We start from the raw sequence: 17,027 nt of genomic DNA, 5'->3' as shown, positions 1-17,027 counted from the left end.
TGGCGACAGCCTATGATGATGCAAAATCAGAAAACGGAAAATTGGCCTCAGATCCCCCACGACCGCGCGACGCGGGCGCGCCAACGCGCGCGACGCAGCTAGCGGATACAATGAGACGTAGCAATGATGTACTTGGAGCAGCGCCTGGTTAGGACTGGGCAGGGAGTCCGCGCGGAGCCCCTCACATCCCATGCTGTTAAGAAGAGCGGCAATGCCCGCGTGCCCTCTTTCGGGGGGCACTGAACCCCTTATGGGCCGTACTGTCGAGGCCTTCCGTGCGATTCCCTGTTGAGAAGTCTGCTTGACCGTGGCTCTAGGACGATGCCGACTCACGCCACTGGGGCGTGGCGCTTTGCTGAATTCTAGCTAGCAGGTCACCCTGCTGCACAGGGTCACCTTCGCGCACAAGGAAGTCGCCGACGGTGCCTGCCACTGGAGACACCTGAGGAGACAGAAAAACGCGAAGACGAAATGCATCGACACGTTGCCTGCGTGACCTCGATGCCGCTGTAGGCACTGCGCCTTCACAGAGACAGAAAGCGCGTGCATCACGCCAAAAGGCAATGCAATCTTGCTCACACGTGACCGGCGCCCGCGGCTTCGCAATCTGTTCGAGTCTAGATTTGCCAGGAGAACCACGTAGACCCAAGGCGGGGTACTGGCCTACACATTCGGGTTTGTACTTTTTACTGTCAGCGAGATGACATGACGACGACAAGCGTTTCTGCACCAGGTTCGTCTCTGGTGCATCGTTAACCCGTCCCCGCCGTCCTCTTGAATGCCCTCGGTGCGCACATGCACACCCAAAACTTCATTTTCGAGTCAATACCTAAGTCGAGCTTGAAACAGATCTAGATGGGTGGACTGCTGCGGTATGCACGACGAGGCACGCCCAGTCCGCCCTCTCTGCCCAGGCCGCGGACTCACCACGACAGTTTCCATTTTCATTGCCGTGATGACGGCGACCGGGTCGCCCTTGTGAATCGCTTGGCCTTCCTTCACCTTGTACTGAAGCAGATTCCCAGGCATTGGCGAAGCGATTTGCTTCGGATCCGATAGATCGGCCTTAGCATTTCGAACAACGTCCTGCGACGCAAAAGCAACCGAAAATCCTCCAGCTGCCGGTTCCCTCGCCGCGACTTTCGCCGACACCCGCGGGCTCCCGCAGGGGAGCGATATGGGCGTCGCCAGGCACCCATCGCACCGGCCTCCAGCGGAGCCCGAAGGTCCGCCGCAGGCGGAGGAGGGCGACTCGTGTCGAGGCGCCGCGCGGTGCTGCGTGTCGCCCGCTCTCCCGGGCGAAGAAAAGCGCCCGCGGCTCTAGGGTCACGCGTACCTTGCTGGCATTGAGATCGACGACATTCACAGTGCGAGGCATACCCAGGACTTCGAAGAAAACGTCGCGACTTCCATCTGGCAGCACGTGCGTTTTGGCGATGTATCTGAGAACAGCAGAAAAACCGTGAAGCAGCAAGCACACACGATCCCCACAGCCGTGCTCGTCTCCGCGCCTCCATCACGGCTGACAGGTCTTGCATGCATGTTTCCACAGCCACGCTCTCCATTCAGACTGGCAGTCAGCCCCCCACAGAGATAGCGGTTCTTGGCCAAGCAAATATGCACTCGCCTCGATTCTGGGCGATGCGCGGCTCGTCCCCGGCCGTCGCGCTGAGCCCAGGTGTCATTCAACTCGCGAGCTCTGGTTGACGGTAGCGAGCGGCTGAGAGTGACTGAGACGAACGAGCACAACTGCAAAACGGCAAAAAGGTAAAGTCGTGCCTCGTGTTGCCTACTCGCAAGTAGACCACGACAGCTACCACTCTGGAGAAAAGTATTCTGCGATGATGGTGCCTCGTACGCCGCATTTCTGCGGCCGCAAGAGCTTCACTGCCTGCCTCGCGCACAGATGCCCTCTTGGTATCACGTATACGAGCGTTGAGACATGCGCATACGCATCGGTCTCTCAGTCTCTCATTTTGTCTGATGTATCTATCTGCCGACATGCATGTATTTATGTAAGCAGCCTGTAGTTCCAAGCGAGCAGGTGGATTCTCACTTGATGGTGACTTCGCGTCCAGCCATGTGCACAGTGACCGTTTCTCCAGGCTGGATGCCGGTGAAGTAGTGCGCTGTGGGAAGCATCGAAACGTCTCCAAAGTTCTTGACAAACTGCTGGTAGTCGTCGAATACCGCCGGATACAGCACGCTGCTCACGAGGTCGCACTCGCGGAACTTCCGCCCGTGCGAGCTCTCCAGCTGCGCCCGAACCATATCTGAGCGACCCCACACACCAAACAAATCCCCAAACAGCGGTAAGAATAATGCCTCCACGCACGCCGACAGGCTTGCCCCGCCCTCCGTGACTGCATGCGAATAGTCACGCCTGCTAGAAGGCATCGCCTCACACTGAGGATCTCTCTGTACATGTTCGAAGGGCTTCGCGATGCCCCCGTTGAACTACGACAAATCTGCACAAAGCTACGTCCGCGCAAGATCTCCAGACAGGTATTTCACAGAAAGTCTTCCTCGCCCCTTGGCGGGTGACTGCGCGCGCAGAGTAACGCGGCGCCTTTCGAGTAAGACGCTACTGAGGTGGCGCGAGGCAGAATCACCCAAGAAAGCTGCCGGCGCCGCAGAAAACGGACAGCAACCGCACAGGTGTTCTCCCGCCTCGCGATGCATTTGCTCCAGGGGAAGCAGCAGACGAGTGCGAGCCTGCGCCGGCCCCAGTCACGGCCGCGGCGTGCTGCATGGCGCTCGATCCCTGAAGAAGGCGCTTCCCTCAGAATACGGGGCTTGTCTGCGCCTCCTGGTTCTGAGGCGCCTGCATCCACAGCTATTGTTGATGTGTCTCTGACTGCGCCTATCCGGGTGAGAGTCGCGCGTGTTGGTATTTGCCTTCAGCCGCTCACTCCAGTCGACGGGGGTGAGGCTTTCGCCGGGTCGGCCTTCGATCTTCGGCGCGCCCTTGAGGACTTTGGTGCGCAGCGGCTCCGGAAAGCCGAACGGCGGCTGACCGATGTGCCCCTGGAAGTACTCCACGACCGACGACGGAAACGAGAGAGACTCCGCGCGAGACAAAACGGCTTCTTCGTCCAGGTTGTTCTGCACCATGAACTGCGCCATATCGCCCACGACCTTCGAGCTCGGCGTCACCTTTGGGGGGTTGCCTGCGCCGACGCGAACAACACAGGCAAACGCATGCAAGAGAAGCCCGCTGCCGCAGGATGAAAGCTGCACCAGCCGTCGCAGGCACACGAGCAAATGCTGCCTGCCGCCGCACTCTGCCGTCGCGGCAGCAACCCAGGCACGTTTCTCAACACGTAGGGGAGCGAAGCGGCATCACCGCATATGCATGGGAAGCAGGACAGACGCATGCGCAAGAAGAAAATGCAGGCCAAAGCGTCGAGTCGAAACACGCTTGCAGTCCGCCCCCAGCTACGGAAGTCGGGACGAACCAGGTGAACACAAGGCCTCTAGCGGATGCATGTCGCCGTCACTTCTTGTGTATCCGCTTCTCGCTCTTCCCCTGCCGCCTCCCCGCCCGCCTGAGCAGAGAGTCCTGCGCAGGAGACTCACCGAGAAGCCGACTAGCCATAACGTAGGCGCGTTTGATCTCTCTCCACTTGTCTGACATGCCTAGCGAGAAAGCCTGCATGTGCAGGTTTGTGTACTGACCGCCAGGGATTTCGTGGTCGTAGACCTCCGAGCTGACGTTCTTCACGGTCGCCGTCGCCTCGAACGGTGCGTAAAATCGTCGGACCTGAGCCGCAAGGATGCCCCCCGAAGCCTCGCGGAAAGCTTGGGCGTTCTTCGACAACAGCGTACACAGCCCGCTAGAACTCCGCAGCCTCAGCGAGGTCAGCGGCGACAGAGAGGCTTGAGACACATCCGTCGCCTCACCTGCTCAAAGTAGCCAGAGAACTGCGAAAGGACGTGAAGGTCGAGCCCCGTGTCAAGGACAGTATGCCGCAGTGCAGAGACAAGCGAGCCCATGCACGGCTGCGACGTCAGACCGGAGAGAGAATCTATCGCGACGTCCACGATGTCCGCTCCCGCGTCCGCTGCAGCGAGAACAAACCGCCCGCACGCTAACGACCCGCAGTGAGCATCACAAAGTTACCCTCGAGCGGATACATGCGCGTCAAACAGCGTGTGCAGAGCGAGTCCAAATGGCGAATTCTGATGAGTTTTGCACAACGAAGACAGTTGGTGTGCGAGCAAGCCAAGATACGCCATCCAGTTCCTCGCTTGACACACACAGGCCTGAAACGTGCGACACTGTTCCCGCCGCGTCCAGCCACACAGCAAACGTTTAAAAAGGATCCAAAAGAGGCACAACCTCGAGCGTGCATTCCACAACAGACTGCGGGTTCGCCACGGGGGAGAAAAGCTGGCTGAGACGCAAGAGACAGGCGAGGGCCGTCCACCGTCCGCAGGCGCACAGACGGCGAGCGGCAACCAAGAGCGCCGCCCGGCGACTGAGACGATGCGGGTGGAAGCAGATATTTACCAGACAAGGCACGCGTGAGGCCATCGCCACGCATGAGGCAGAGAGAACAGACACGTCTCGCTCAGCACAGTTTGAAGCAAACGGAACGCCAGACGAACCTGCCGCCAGCAGGGACGCGACGCCGCAGCCGCCGGTGTCGTGCGTGTGGACGTGGATGGGGATATCCGGAAATTCGCGCCGCAGCGAGCCAATCAGAAGCTGCGCCGAGGGCGGTGTCAGCAGACCCGCCATGTCCTACGCAGCATCCACCCCGCACACGAAGATACATCTTAAAAACCTCATCGCGCCTGTCCGAGAATCCACGCGGGTCGCGAGTAAACCCCACTGGACTGCTTAAGACAGCTAAAAGTGTTGGATCGAGTACGTGGATCCTCCTCTCTGTGGACGAACACAGAAGAGAAGCGGCTCGCCGCGGTGTCCGGAAAAACGGAAAGTCCTCGAGCCAAAACACGCGGATCCACACGCCGGAAACACGCCGGCCTCCCTGGGTGCATGCGTATTCTCTTCAGACATCCTCGGATCTCCTCGCAGCTTCGCTCAGGAGGCCAGACCGCGGCAGCCCGCTGCAGGAAACGCCATGCAGCCACCAATCGCTGCGGACACACGTCTACAACCCGTCAAGTTTTCGACTGATCCACTGAAGGCGTCTGTTGTGCAGAATGAAGGCAGCGGCAGACGGTGTCGCCGCGAAACCTCTGCAGCTGCGAAGAGTGAGGACGCTTCTCTTTCTCTCGCGTCTGCGGGTCTCGCGGCGAGTCAGGGGGCCTCCGGGCAGTGCGACCTCGAAAGCGCGCGTCATCCTTGCGGACAGCCAGACGCCAAGCGCTTACCTTGACACAGAGGATGTGGCAGTTAGTCTTCACGAGCTGCGAGGCGAGATCGAGATAGTAGTCGAGCGTGTATGGCTTTCGCGCTGGGTCAGCCACGTCGCCGGTGTACGACATGGCCGCCTCGACGACGCCGCCTGCTGCGCCCGCCGCCTGAACCGCGCGAGAAACATAGGCGGAATAAGTCTCGATCTGCACGTCGCAGCAACGCGGACGGCAACTCTCGAGCCTCTCTCCCGAGTGGGACTGTTCATACAGCTCTCACCGACAGACCTGAATACACCATTGCTGTAGCTCCGGGCGTCTACAAAGTCTACACGCCAGGGCGCACAGAGAGGACAAACAGGACGCGCGCAGGCGCCTGCAGCTGCGCGAATGCACCCGCGTGTACCGAGAGAAACAAACGAGCTGCTCGGGCAACGAAGCATAGCCGCAGGCCCTCGGATGTCACCGGAGGAACAGAAAGTCCGCATGGAGCTTCAGCAGCGACCGCGCCACAGATCCACTGAAAGGTAAAAGAGCTTCCAGCTGTCCTCGCTCGCGCAGAAGCCCCGCATGCGGGTAGAGACGCCCCTTCCCTCGGGAGCATTCTGCGCCAGAGCGCCGCTTCAAAAGAAGCTACGCGGTCTCAGCGCACATTTAAAACGGACAGAACGACGAGAAAAACGGTTTTGTGGACGAACAGCGATGCTTGGCCTCGACAGACCGCCCCCGCCCGCTAAGTTCGTTCTGCTCAGGCCCGTCGAATATTCGCTTTCTGGCTTTCTGCTCCCCGTTTGGGTTTCGCTCAGCCCTATGCAGGAGAGCCACAGGGGCTTACGTCGATTCCGAGCTTCAAGTTGTCGAGGTAGTTGAGAGAATCGAAGACGCGGAAGACGTCCATGCCATACTTAACGGCCTCGCAGCAAAATTTTTCCACGGCATTATCGGGGTAAGCTGTGTAGCCGACCGCGTTCGCGCCCCGCAGCAGCATTTGGAAAGGGATATTTGGAACGGCCTCGCGAAGGAGCTCCAGCCGCCGCCACGGAGACTCGCGCAGAAAGCGGTACGCCACGTCGAATGTCGCTCCGCCCCTAGGGAAAAACAAAAGAAAAGTCAAAAAACAGGCAGCAGAAAGGTTGTGCTGCGCCGTGCAGGTGCTGCCTACGTGATAGCACGCATGTCGCGACGCTCACATGAAGCTGCGCACATCTACTGAAAACACATCTTATATACATACATATACGTATTTGATTATAAACGACTGTGTAGTCTCGGCAGCCTGCGCCCTGCCTCACTATTACGCTGAAGACGATTGAGGGAGGATGCGCCAAGGCAGGGCGGGAATCGCCCACAGAGGGAGAGGGAAAGGAGCCAGCGGTTGACTACTGACGCAGACATACCCAGCGGAGGCGCGGCCGCGAATGCATGCAGACACAGACGGAAGTTCGCATGTGCCAGTACCGGGAGGAGACGCCAGAATCAGCACATCCGCTGAGAGCGGAGATCTATTAATTTGAAGACCGGCGCCCTCCGCCGACGCACACTGTGCGAAGAGCCTTTTCGAGGTCTCCGCCCCGCACACAGCAGCTTACCAGCATTCCATGGAGAAGAGCGTGGAGAGAAGATGGCCGTACGCCGGCGCGACCTTCAGCATGTCGAAGGTTCGCATGCGGGTCGCGAGTAGAGACTGGTGCGCGTCTCGAAGCGTCGTGTCGCAGAGCAGCAGACGCTTCTCCATGCGAATCACCTTGGCGAAGTCCTGAGGCCCGACCTCATCCAACAGCGCCTTGTAGCCTCTGCAAAGCGGAAATCGCACCCACGCAATTGCCACGCCACGCGTACACTCACCGTCACACACACAGGTATACATGTGTATGTACATGCGGGGGCATACCTGCGTTAGGTCAGTGGGGAACTGGCAAGATTGTTCTGCATTTTAGGGACCCGGTGAGCCGTCTCTTTGACCAGAAACCCCCTGCGGGTGTGCGCGCGCCACGACGCACCTCCAAATCGGCGACGTCCCGCCTCACGCTCCAGCCCGCCCGTCCTCGTAAATGTATCTATGGTTTCACGCACAGATGCAAATGCATGCGCATTGTCGCTCCCCGTGCATACCTTTCAGGCGCCTCTTTTTCACACACGCGGCCTATTCACAAGCACAATTTATATTTTTCCGTGTGCGTGGTCAGCTGCTGCGCTTCACGCGTGCCTGCAGTTAGCGTCTCTGCTCTGGCGCACATCGCTCTCCACACCCCGCATCTACACGCCTACGCAGGGGCAGATGTGTGTGAAGACCTCTCTGTATTCAGCCGTCAGACTCACCGAGGCGCACCCTGCGATGCAGCGCCCACTAGGCGCAAGTCGAAGTCGTCTGGAGCTCCTGCGAGGCTGCCTGCGCCCGAGGGCACCGAAGAGCCGTTTTCGAGAACGAAAGAAGGCAGCGGGGGCGGCGTGGCGCTCTTCTTGTCTGGCAGCGCGTCGGCGTTCACCAGCTGCGTCTGCGGGCCGTTGACAATGACGGTCGCGAGGTACTTGCCTAGAGGGCGGGAAAGACATGGAAAAACCAACGCATGCAGAGGAAACCTGTCGCCGCAGAGATGCCTGCGCGCTCGCCAGGAGGCGCGGGTATGTGCGTCACTGTTAGGTGCGCGAAACTCGGAATCTCGCAGAAACCGCACGTTCCGCCCAAAAGGCGGTAAGTGGTCCTGTCTGAGAGATGACCGCCCCACCTTGGATGCGACTCATCACACTGGCGGCTGAGACGTCGTTTTCTCTCGCTGGTAAGATGCGTGGGAACAGGAATCCAAAGGTCCCTTCTGAAACTCAACCGATACGCCTGTGCGCGGGAGTCCGTCGCAGAGAGCAGGCACAGGACCCGGGGGAGAATAAGACGGCCTCCGCGCGTGGATATCTGAAGCGCGGAGCGACAGCCCAGAAGACGAACTCTCAGGTCGCAGACTCTGGTGCGTGTTGTAAGATATTCAGAGACCTTCCACAAGGCCTTCTGCCACGCCCACATATGCAGGCGAGCATACGTACTTGTCGCACCCGCGTTCTCGGCATCCACAGAACTAGAGGTATGTGCAGTGCTCTGCGAGCTCCTCCCATGCGTGTTGTGATGTCGACAAATGACGTCCTTTCGCGTCGGACGTGAAGCGCCAAGCGCCACAGCTCTTCTCTTCTTCATAGCCGAACGCTGTCGCGCCGCCACAGCTCCACGATTCAGAGTTTCTTGTGCCTCTGTCGCAGCTGCGGCAGCGGCATGCGCTTACAGATGTTTTGCGACGACATATCGAGGGGGTCATAGAAGAGCAGCTCGTTGTTTTCGTCAACGAAGCGCGTCGTCGCAGTTCCGTTGAGGAACTTGGGGTGTCGAAGCACGTTGAGAATGAATGGAATATTCGTTGTGACGCCGCGAATCTTTGTCTCTCGCAGAGCGCGCGTGGCGCGCGCGACGGCCTCTGGAAAATCTTGGCCCTTTGCGATGAGCTTCACCAGCAACGAGTCGTAAAACGGCGTGACCACCGCGCCCGAAGTCCCGATGGCGCCGTCCAGGCGAATGCCTGGGCCTGCCACGGGCGCGCACGCAAGAGAGAGAAAGTCTTTCGCAGGCGTTCGGTGCACTCACGGTGGAAGCGGACGGCGATCCGCACGCAGCCGAAAACGAACGACCCGGTGTGCACACAGAGGTGTCAGCATCCTGGAGTCTCATACGTACGCATATATATGCATAAATATGTATATATATATATATATGTATGTGAATGCCGTAGCGGAGCGGAGCGCTTCCAGGATTTGAAGAACCGCCTGGTCGAAGACGCGTAGAGCGCGGGGCGGGTGAAGCCGAATAGAAGCGCCGCAGACAGCCAGGCACGTGTTGTTAGAGAATGAGTCCGTGGAGCACCCCCTCCCTGCCCCCCGCAACCCTGCAAACTGAGAGAACGACTCGGACGCGCATACCGTCTGGCGCGTGCGTGCATGCACAAGCACCTTAAAGGTCTGTGTTGGTGGCCTGAGCACCGTTCAGCTTCGACGCAGGACAATCCTCCGGGGGTGGAAAAGGCCCATTCTTCGCGTCGTTTGTCCGCGCTGTCTCGCATGCTCGCGCTTCGCTCGGCGCGCCGTCGAGGCGCCTCCGCTTCGAGCGCGGCTTCTTCAGCCGTCGACTCCGCCTTTCCTCTCACCTGTAGAGGGCTGGTACACGTCGATGCGCCCTGTGGACGGCTGGAAATTCCTCTGGCTGTCTTCGGTGGTGATTCTGCACTGGATGGCTACTGGACCACGCTGCCCCGTGAGCGGGTCGGTTTGGACGGCCGCGTCGACTTTCTCTTGCGAGACGCCGAGCTCCTCGAGTGCGCAACCCTGGCGGACTGCGAGTTGCGTCTTGACGAGGTCGACGCCGGTGATCTCCTCCGAGACGGTGTGCTCCACTTGGAGCCGCGCGTTGACCTCGATGAAGTAGTGCTGGTCGCCCTCGACAAGGAACTCCACTGTGCCTGCGTTCTGGTAGTTGACAGACTCGGCGAGTCTGACGGCGTCCGCGAGGATGCGCTCGCGCAGCGCGTGGTGAAGGAACGGTGCGGGCGCGATTTCAATCACTTTCTGGTGCCGCCGCTGCACAGTGCAGTCGCGCTCGTGGAAGTGGATGACGTTCCCGTAGTGGTCTCCCATGATTTGCACTTCGATGTGCACGCCGTGCTGAACGAGCTTCTCGATGAACATCGCCCCGTTCCCAAATGCCGCCTTCGCCTCGCTCGTCGCGCGCTCAAATGCCTCCCTCAGATCCTCCTGCAGCGCAACGAAAGTCACCGAGACCGACAAGAAAGACGCTCACCACCGCACGAGATGCGGACGAAGGAGAGACACGCAGAAAAAGAGGAAGGAGAAACACCGGGCGAGAGGGAGGGGGGAGACGGGCGGGAAACGCGAGAAGGAAAAACACGAAACTCGCTCAGAGGAACCGCGGAGAGAGGAGACGCCTCCGTTTGACGCCTCCGTCCGTGCGAATGCGCCATCACTGTGCTTCTGCCTGCTGCTCCACGTGACTACAAAGTGCGCTCTGTCTGCGCGACGATGGACGCCTCCAATTCCCACACGCACACGTGCACACATCGCATACGCAGCGTGCTGCAACATCCCCTATAGAGAGGGGACCACATGCATGCATATATATATATATAAATGCATGTCTCTCTCTATATATAGATGATAGAGCCAGCATATACAGTTGTGCACATGTGCGGGTTCGTTTTTCATTCAACTTAGTGCGTTGCGGGAGCCTTGTCCGGGGCTGCTTCTTCTTTACGAATCTGAACGTATGCGTTCACCTTTTGCTGCACCACTTAATACTAGTATAGAATGCTTCGGATGCCCAGGCTGCGCGCACCAGAACGTCATTCTGCATGGGATGGCGTTCCCTCGCACGTTCCCAGGGACTCGACGCAACTCTGCAAGATGGAGACACGAGGGAGGGAGGCGGCGTGAGTCTGTTAGACTCCCTCCATCCGCGCCTACCTCGCGAAACACTCGTCGCATGCCGCGGCCTCCACCCCCGTAGGCGGCCTTGAGCATGACGGGAAAGCCAATTTGTTTGCAGAAATCCGCGGCTTCTTCGAGGCTGGTCACAGGCGTGCTCGTGCCTGGAACGGCCTGCACTCCCGCGAGCTCGGCCGCCGTCCTCGCTTCCACTTTGTCTCCCATACGGCGAATGACTTCGGGAGGAGGTCCCACGAGCATGATGCCCGCGTCCTCCACCGCAGCTGCGAACTCTGCGTTCTCCGAGAGGAAGCCGTAGCCTGCAAGTGCGAGAAGGCAAAACAACAGCGCGGCGGGATGTCGCTCAGCAGGTGGTCGAACGCTCCGGCCGCTCAGGCTAGACAGCGGCGGCCTTCGTGTCGTCGTTCCCTTTCGGAGTGAAAGACAGAGCTCGCACAAGCGACGTGACGGCTGAATCCGCCGCTTTGCTGAAGTTGACACCAGTCGCCATAACACCATCCGCTCGCCTCCGATTCGTCGTCTGACGCGATTCGTCGCCTCTCAGTGCAGGACGGCGGCGCCAGTCGAAGGAAGGAGCGCGCGAAGAGAGCTGCGGGAGGCCAGGTGCTGGTTCCGTCTGCTCACCAGGGTGAATGGCGTCGACATTGCATTTGAGCGCGACGTCAATGATATCCGGATAGTGGAGGTACGCTGCGACGGGCGACAGGCCCTTGCCCACAAGGTAGCTTTCGTCGAAAACTTGCCGGTGAAGCGACAGGGAGTCTTCTTGGGAGTAGATGCCGACGCTGGTGATGCCGAGTTCCTTGCATGCGCGGTGGACGCGGACGGCGATCTCGCCTCGATTCGCCACGAGCAACTTCTTGATCGGTCGAACACGCCTCTCCCACGTGCACTCTTTCCCTCCTTTCTTCTGCGCTACCCCAGCCTCTGCTCCCGTCGGTGCCGCGCCTCTCTCTGGCGTTGCCGCAGCCCCGAAGTCCGCGGGCCGGCCGTCGCTGCAAGACGACTCCGAAGCAAAGTGTCTGTGCGCCTGCACGCAGAGCAGCGGCAGGGAAGTTCTTGAGAAAGCGCTTGGCCTGGCTGTCAGCCCCGGGTAGCGTCGAGAGCCCCCCGACACTGCGCCGAAGCCATTTAACGGAGAAGCCGTGAGGCATCCCGCGGCGCAGCCCTGCGTGGAAGACGCAGCACACGGTATGCCTCCGTTCGAGGAAGTCGGCTTGGAGAAGGTAAATGGGAGAGGCGGCGCCGCATGTCCTGCGGCGACGGGCAGCAACGGAAGTCGCCAGGAGCGGTCGCGAGCGGTCCGTGACGCCGTCTGAAGGGAAGAAAACGTGCGCAGGGCTTCATGGCTGGAGACTCTGACAACAGACACCGCGGCGTTGTCCTGAGCCCATGCGCCGGCGATTCGAAGGAGTGGCGTCATCCGTGCGTGTGAAGAGAATGGACTGACAGAGGCTGAAAACGAAACTCCTCTCGGAGCCCACAGCGCGCGGCGAGCCTCTGCAAACCGCAGCGAGAACCTGCATATCGGCAGCGGCCGGGCCCAAGGCGCCATGTTTTCACGCTACCTCAGCCGCAAAACAAAGCTGTGTGTGAGAGGGAGCACATTCCCTGAATAACGTCAAGGCAAGAGCGTGGGAGATAGAGCTCGCGCCTTCCGTCAGGCTTGGGCCCAAAAAGCGCAGCTACTTCGAGACCCTCCTCGAGCGAAAGATTTCTTCAGAAGCACAACACCCATCCTCCAGCCCTCGTCCCACCTTCCCTCCGGCTTTCCATTAGCAAAACGAATGCCTTAAATGCAAGTCGAAGAAAAACGGCAGTAGTTGCGAAGCGCAGCCGCCTCGCCGTTCACGAAAGCCCTCGTTGACCTTGAGTCACCTGTTCAAAAACGAAACATGCACTAGCACGTCCTCCTCTCCAGCCGCCGCCACCACACCCAGCACCAGTCAAGAGCCCGAATGAGCCTCCACAGCTAAAGCGCAGCGGAAATGAAAGCTACACACACGAGCGTTTCCTAGGTGCGCTGCAGCGCAATCGCCTTGCGACTCTGTGCGGAACAACTGCGTGCTCTTGTTGGCGCGTCGCTTGCGCGCCAGAGAAGCGCGCGGTCGCGATCGAGGGGAAGATCGCCGGCAGAGCCGAGGGCAGTTGCAGAGGCAGTCGAAAAACTCAAAAATCAGAAGATGACGGCCTTTTTAATGCGGCTCACAGGCCTTCAGGATGTGTGGGGTGGAGGCTCCCCGGCAAGGGAACTCGAGGACAAACAAGACAAGGGTGAACCGTGAGGCCGTCCGCGCCGGGAGGGCCCTTGGATGCTCTGAAGATGCTGACTTGTTTTTGGAGAGCAAGAACATAATAAAGGTGATGAGAATGCGCAGAAAGAACCGCGTGTCTGCCATCAGAGGTCGGAATTGGAAGTGATCCGTGGCTCGCCAGGAACACGGCATCGGCTCCCGTAGTTTCCTCCCAGGGCCGCCAGCGTCCCTGGCAAGGAGACAGAGGGGTCGTGCCCGCTGTCAAATGGATGTGCAACGTCTTCCGGTAGACCTGTGGAGGGACGACTCGGGAAATCAGAGACTAGGCACAACAGCTTCTCGTCTCCCAGCCGTCGCACGTGATGAGTATGGCTGCGAGCAGATTTCTGCCCCCGTTAAGTTGAGCAAATCTTGATTAAGTCAGCGCGGAGCGGAGAGCTCCCGAGAGATCGCAGCGACATTACGGAGTGCATACTGAGGGAAGATCCATCGCGGGCAACCCGGCTGAGCAAACCAACGGTATTTAAGCCGCCGCAGAAGGGCCCAAACTCTCCACTTCTTCGGCCGACGGCAACCTTCAGCGGGAATCCCGAGGTGAAGCGAGTCCTGGGCTGCCGAGATGGGGAGCGATCGCGACGGAGTTACCTGACCTCGACATCCGGCGACATCATTCCAGCAGCGCTCCACCCGTCAACTAAGTGAGAATCTGGCGTGGTGGCATATACCTGCGGCACTAACGTTTCAGGTCGCGACGTGCACTCCGACGCAGAAACAAGGTGAGAGCCGGCAACGGCGGCGTCCTAAAACTTGTAAAACGGTGTTCTTGCAAGTTCGCATCGCTCATGCAGCTACATGTCAGCACATGTGCATCCACACTCCAACTTCTCTCTGCCGCAGAAGGCTAAGGACGGAAACGGTAAGCGTTGCGGTCCACCACCGGATCGCGTGGCTCGTGGCATATCAAACAGTTTCTTCGGGGTTTCTTGTAACTGGTTAGCTCACGTGAAGATCGGCAAACAAGGTATACGCCATTCGCCCTTTTTCCTGGTTGACACGAACGAACGTGCACATTTATCAGGTCAACGCAAAAGCTGAGCTAGAGAGGCTGCGGAATCGTGGTTCCGAGAAACGGGGACTTCTGTTACGAAACATAGACTGTGTCGAGAGTATCCTGTGATAACGCGGAATAGAGCCTTCTCATCAACAAAAGGGTTACTCCAACCGCCTGCGTGAGACACTAGCTTAGCCAAGATCCCTGTCGAAGTCCGTCATCTGTGTTGAGCATGTTACGAGGCGATGCCGTCGCGCAATGGCAGGCCTACGCTCGACAGACAACCACCAGCGACCGTGGCTAGTATTTCCAAGACTTGCAGTGGTACAAGCCTCCCAATGAAAAGCGAATATCTAGGCAAGCCGTCGAGACGCACCAAGGGCTGTCACGGACTCTTTCAGCGAGCAAATTGCAACGAAGAGAAGCAGAGTCTCACGTGAATGCAATATCGGGTAGGCACACGTTTCCGTAGTGCAGCGGGTCCGCCTGCTTCATTCTTGACGTTCGCAAAACCGGGCTGGCGGGGTTCCCGGAATCTCGAATGCGCCCTGGATACTCGCTGCTTTACAGATGCCTCCGGGAGACCCTCCAGCTCAAGAGCCTACCGCCAGAGATTAAGTGATGACACTCCGATTGAATCTTGACAAACAGTCTTGCTCGACAGCGCACTAGTTTCACTCGTAGGAATTCAGTGGCGTGGTTGACCATCCTTGGTACGTGGCTGCTTCGGGCCCACTGGCGGGCGGCGCCAGAGCTCACGCCGGCGTTCGTCTCATAAGCCGCCTCTGTTACGCGCACACGGTGGCGCCTGCGCATCAGATTGCCAGCAAATATTTCATCATGTGTTTGCTAGGCGACTACGGTAAGTGCGACCCCTGACCACACTGGGTCGCGTCCGGCGGCGGCCCTGAGTCGTAACAGAGTGGACCTACCCTCCTCTAGTTTAGGTATGCGCGGTGACCAAGCCCCGCGTTCGCTCGATCTGGTTGACCCTGCCTCAGTAGCGGCCTCCTGCAGATTTCGCCAGGCGTCGAGTATGCGTCTACCGTCTACGATTGACAGTAGGCTTGCGCATTTTAGAGGTGAAGAGAATTCGTGGCAGTTTGTTAGACTTGGCGTATTCGTCCAATTGTCTCCCGTTTCTACGTATGCCCAGGGTCACTGGGGCGACCGGCCGCACGTCTGGGATTTACGGTATTTAGGCTTGTTCTTATCGTTTGCCTATATGGGGTGCTGCTGCTGTAAAGGTGGGGAGCCTTGTGAGAAGCACAGTTGCGTCCTGGTGGCGAGGACACGTGACCGCTCTAGCCAGCCTTGATTCGAAGAGTAAGCTGCTTTTCAGGCGGTGTGGGCACTGCTGGACTGATGTGCGTCGCTCGATAAAGTCGGCTCTGTAACAAGCTCTATCTCTAAGCTCACCGCTCGCGTCACGAGCAAGCAACTCAGGGCGACGTGTGGGCTGCGGGACGCGGCTGGCGACAGATCCTGGAAAAGCGAGTATCGTAGCGCGTGACCCGGCTTTACGCTGCGTCTCCGGGAGGCCTCCTTATCCGCACCGCGCCATTGCAGCGTTAATTGGTCTGGGGCCAGCTGACCGTTGGAGAAAAGCGCCATATCGGCCCAGAGCGCAGAAAAGTTCATGCGTTTTCCCGCTCCGCACATGCGCCAGACGTTACCTCGGACAACTGCCAAACCTGGACTCCATCCTGCCGTTCGTTGTCCCTTGGCGGGTACACATGGGCATTTGGCTACGTTACAGTTCCGACAAACGCGCGGCGAAAAGGTGGGCTGGCGTCTCCCCTGCTGTCAGCGTTCCCCTCCCCCTCCCAGTGGGGGGGAGTTGGCTCTCGTAGAGCGCTACGCGCTCCAGCAGAGGTGGTTCCATGCATGAGCGCGGTGGCGCGGCAGTCCGTAGTGGCCTGTGCGCAGTTTTTGAGGAGCAGCAGTGACAGGTGGAGGCTTTCGCGGGCAGTGGAGTTTTTTCTGGCGAGCGTGACTTTCTTTTTGAGTGGATTTTTGCGCGCGCCGGGCAGCTGCCGTATTCCGCTCTTCACAACCTTTCCTGGTTTCGTCCCGCCTTCGTCGTTTTTCGTTGTCCTTCGCCTCGTACTAGGCTGCGCCATCGCTCTGCGCCAGAACGGTCGTCGCTCTCCACTGCTCCCCCTCGGAAAGTCAGATTTCCATGGAAGCCTCCGTCGCTTTCTTCTTGGAAGAGTAACGGGAAACACTGGACGGTAATGTTCCCCCTTGTTTGGTACTCTGCATGCTTCGTACGCCCGGAGTTGTGCTCTTTTTCTTGTCTCCCCATCGTTTACGACGACGCGCATCCCAGCATCTTCTTGAAGGAGGCGAACTTCCGTGAAGGAAGCTGTTTCCTGCGCCGCTGGAATCTTTCACCAAGTCCCTCCAGAGCATAACAGCTGTAAGCGTCTAGACGTGTATGTCTGGAATTTTCCTTCCGCGCCTCCATTTCAGTCTTTCTCTTCTGCGTCCGGGGACCATCACCCTTGCCATAGTCTGCCCGCGGCTCACGCGTGCCCGTGGGTGGCTGCCCCTGCAAGCTTACCCGACGAAACAGTAGCATCAACATTTTATCCTTATCTTTTATTCAGCAACATGCATGTCTCGTTAGTTCCTTGATCTGTTCACGTTTAGTTTTCCGAGACTCCCTCGGGGTTTACAGAAAAGGACCCATATCGTGTCTGGGCAGTGACGGAGTGTGGCTCACGTCCCCGTACGAGTGTTTTCATCCGTTTTCAGGTTAGCCACTCGTGGCGGCTGCGTTCTGGCTGCTGTGTAGTGCGGAGCAGAGCCGTGCTTTTGACCTGTTCTACTTCGCTTGGTGTGGTGGCCGGCCTTTTCCGTGCGCGCAATTTTTATGATGCAGCATCGCCCAAGACGTT

General features: G+C 58.9%; 1 protein-coding gene across 1 annotated transcript; it reads right to left on the bottom strand.

Moving 5' to 3' along the window:
* Positions 1 to 313: 313 nt before the first annotated feature.
* On the bottom strand, positions 314 to 12,241 carry BESB_076350 (pyruvate carboxylase; the record flags this gene model as incomplete). Its single annotated transcript, XM_029365996.1, has 16 exons — positions 314 to 442; positions 928 to 1,086; positions 1,337 to 1,442; positions 2,057 to 2,273; positions 2,913 to 3,170; positions 3,580 to 3,763; positions 3,904 to 4,064; positions 4,612 to 4,747; positions 5,344 to 5,493; positions 6,161 to 6,413; positions 6,915 to 7,118; positions 7,645 to 7,858; positions 8,595 to 8,891; positions 9,507 to 10,110; positions 10,837 to 11,117; positions 11,443 to 12,241. 16 exons carry the CDS (start codon positions 12,239 to 12,241, stop codon positions 314 to 316), a joined length of 4,152 nt encoding a protein of 1,383 aa, XP_029217427.1.
* Positions 12,242 to 17,027: the final 4,786 nt, after the last annotated feature.

The sequence above is a fragment of the Besnoitia besnoiti genome, chromosome VII (genome assembly GCF_002563875.1).
Source record: "Besnoitia besnoiti strain Bb-Ger1 chromosome VII, whole genome shotgun sequence".
In the NCBI taxonomy this organism is placed as follows: Eukaryota; Apicomplexa; class Conoidasida; order Eucoccidiorida; family Sarcocystidae; genus Besnoitia; species Besnoitia besnoiti.
This window is presented reverse-complemented; position numbering and strand designations above follow the sequence as displayed.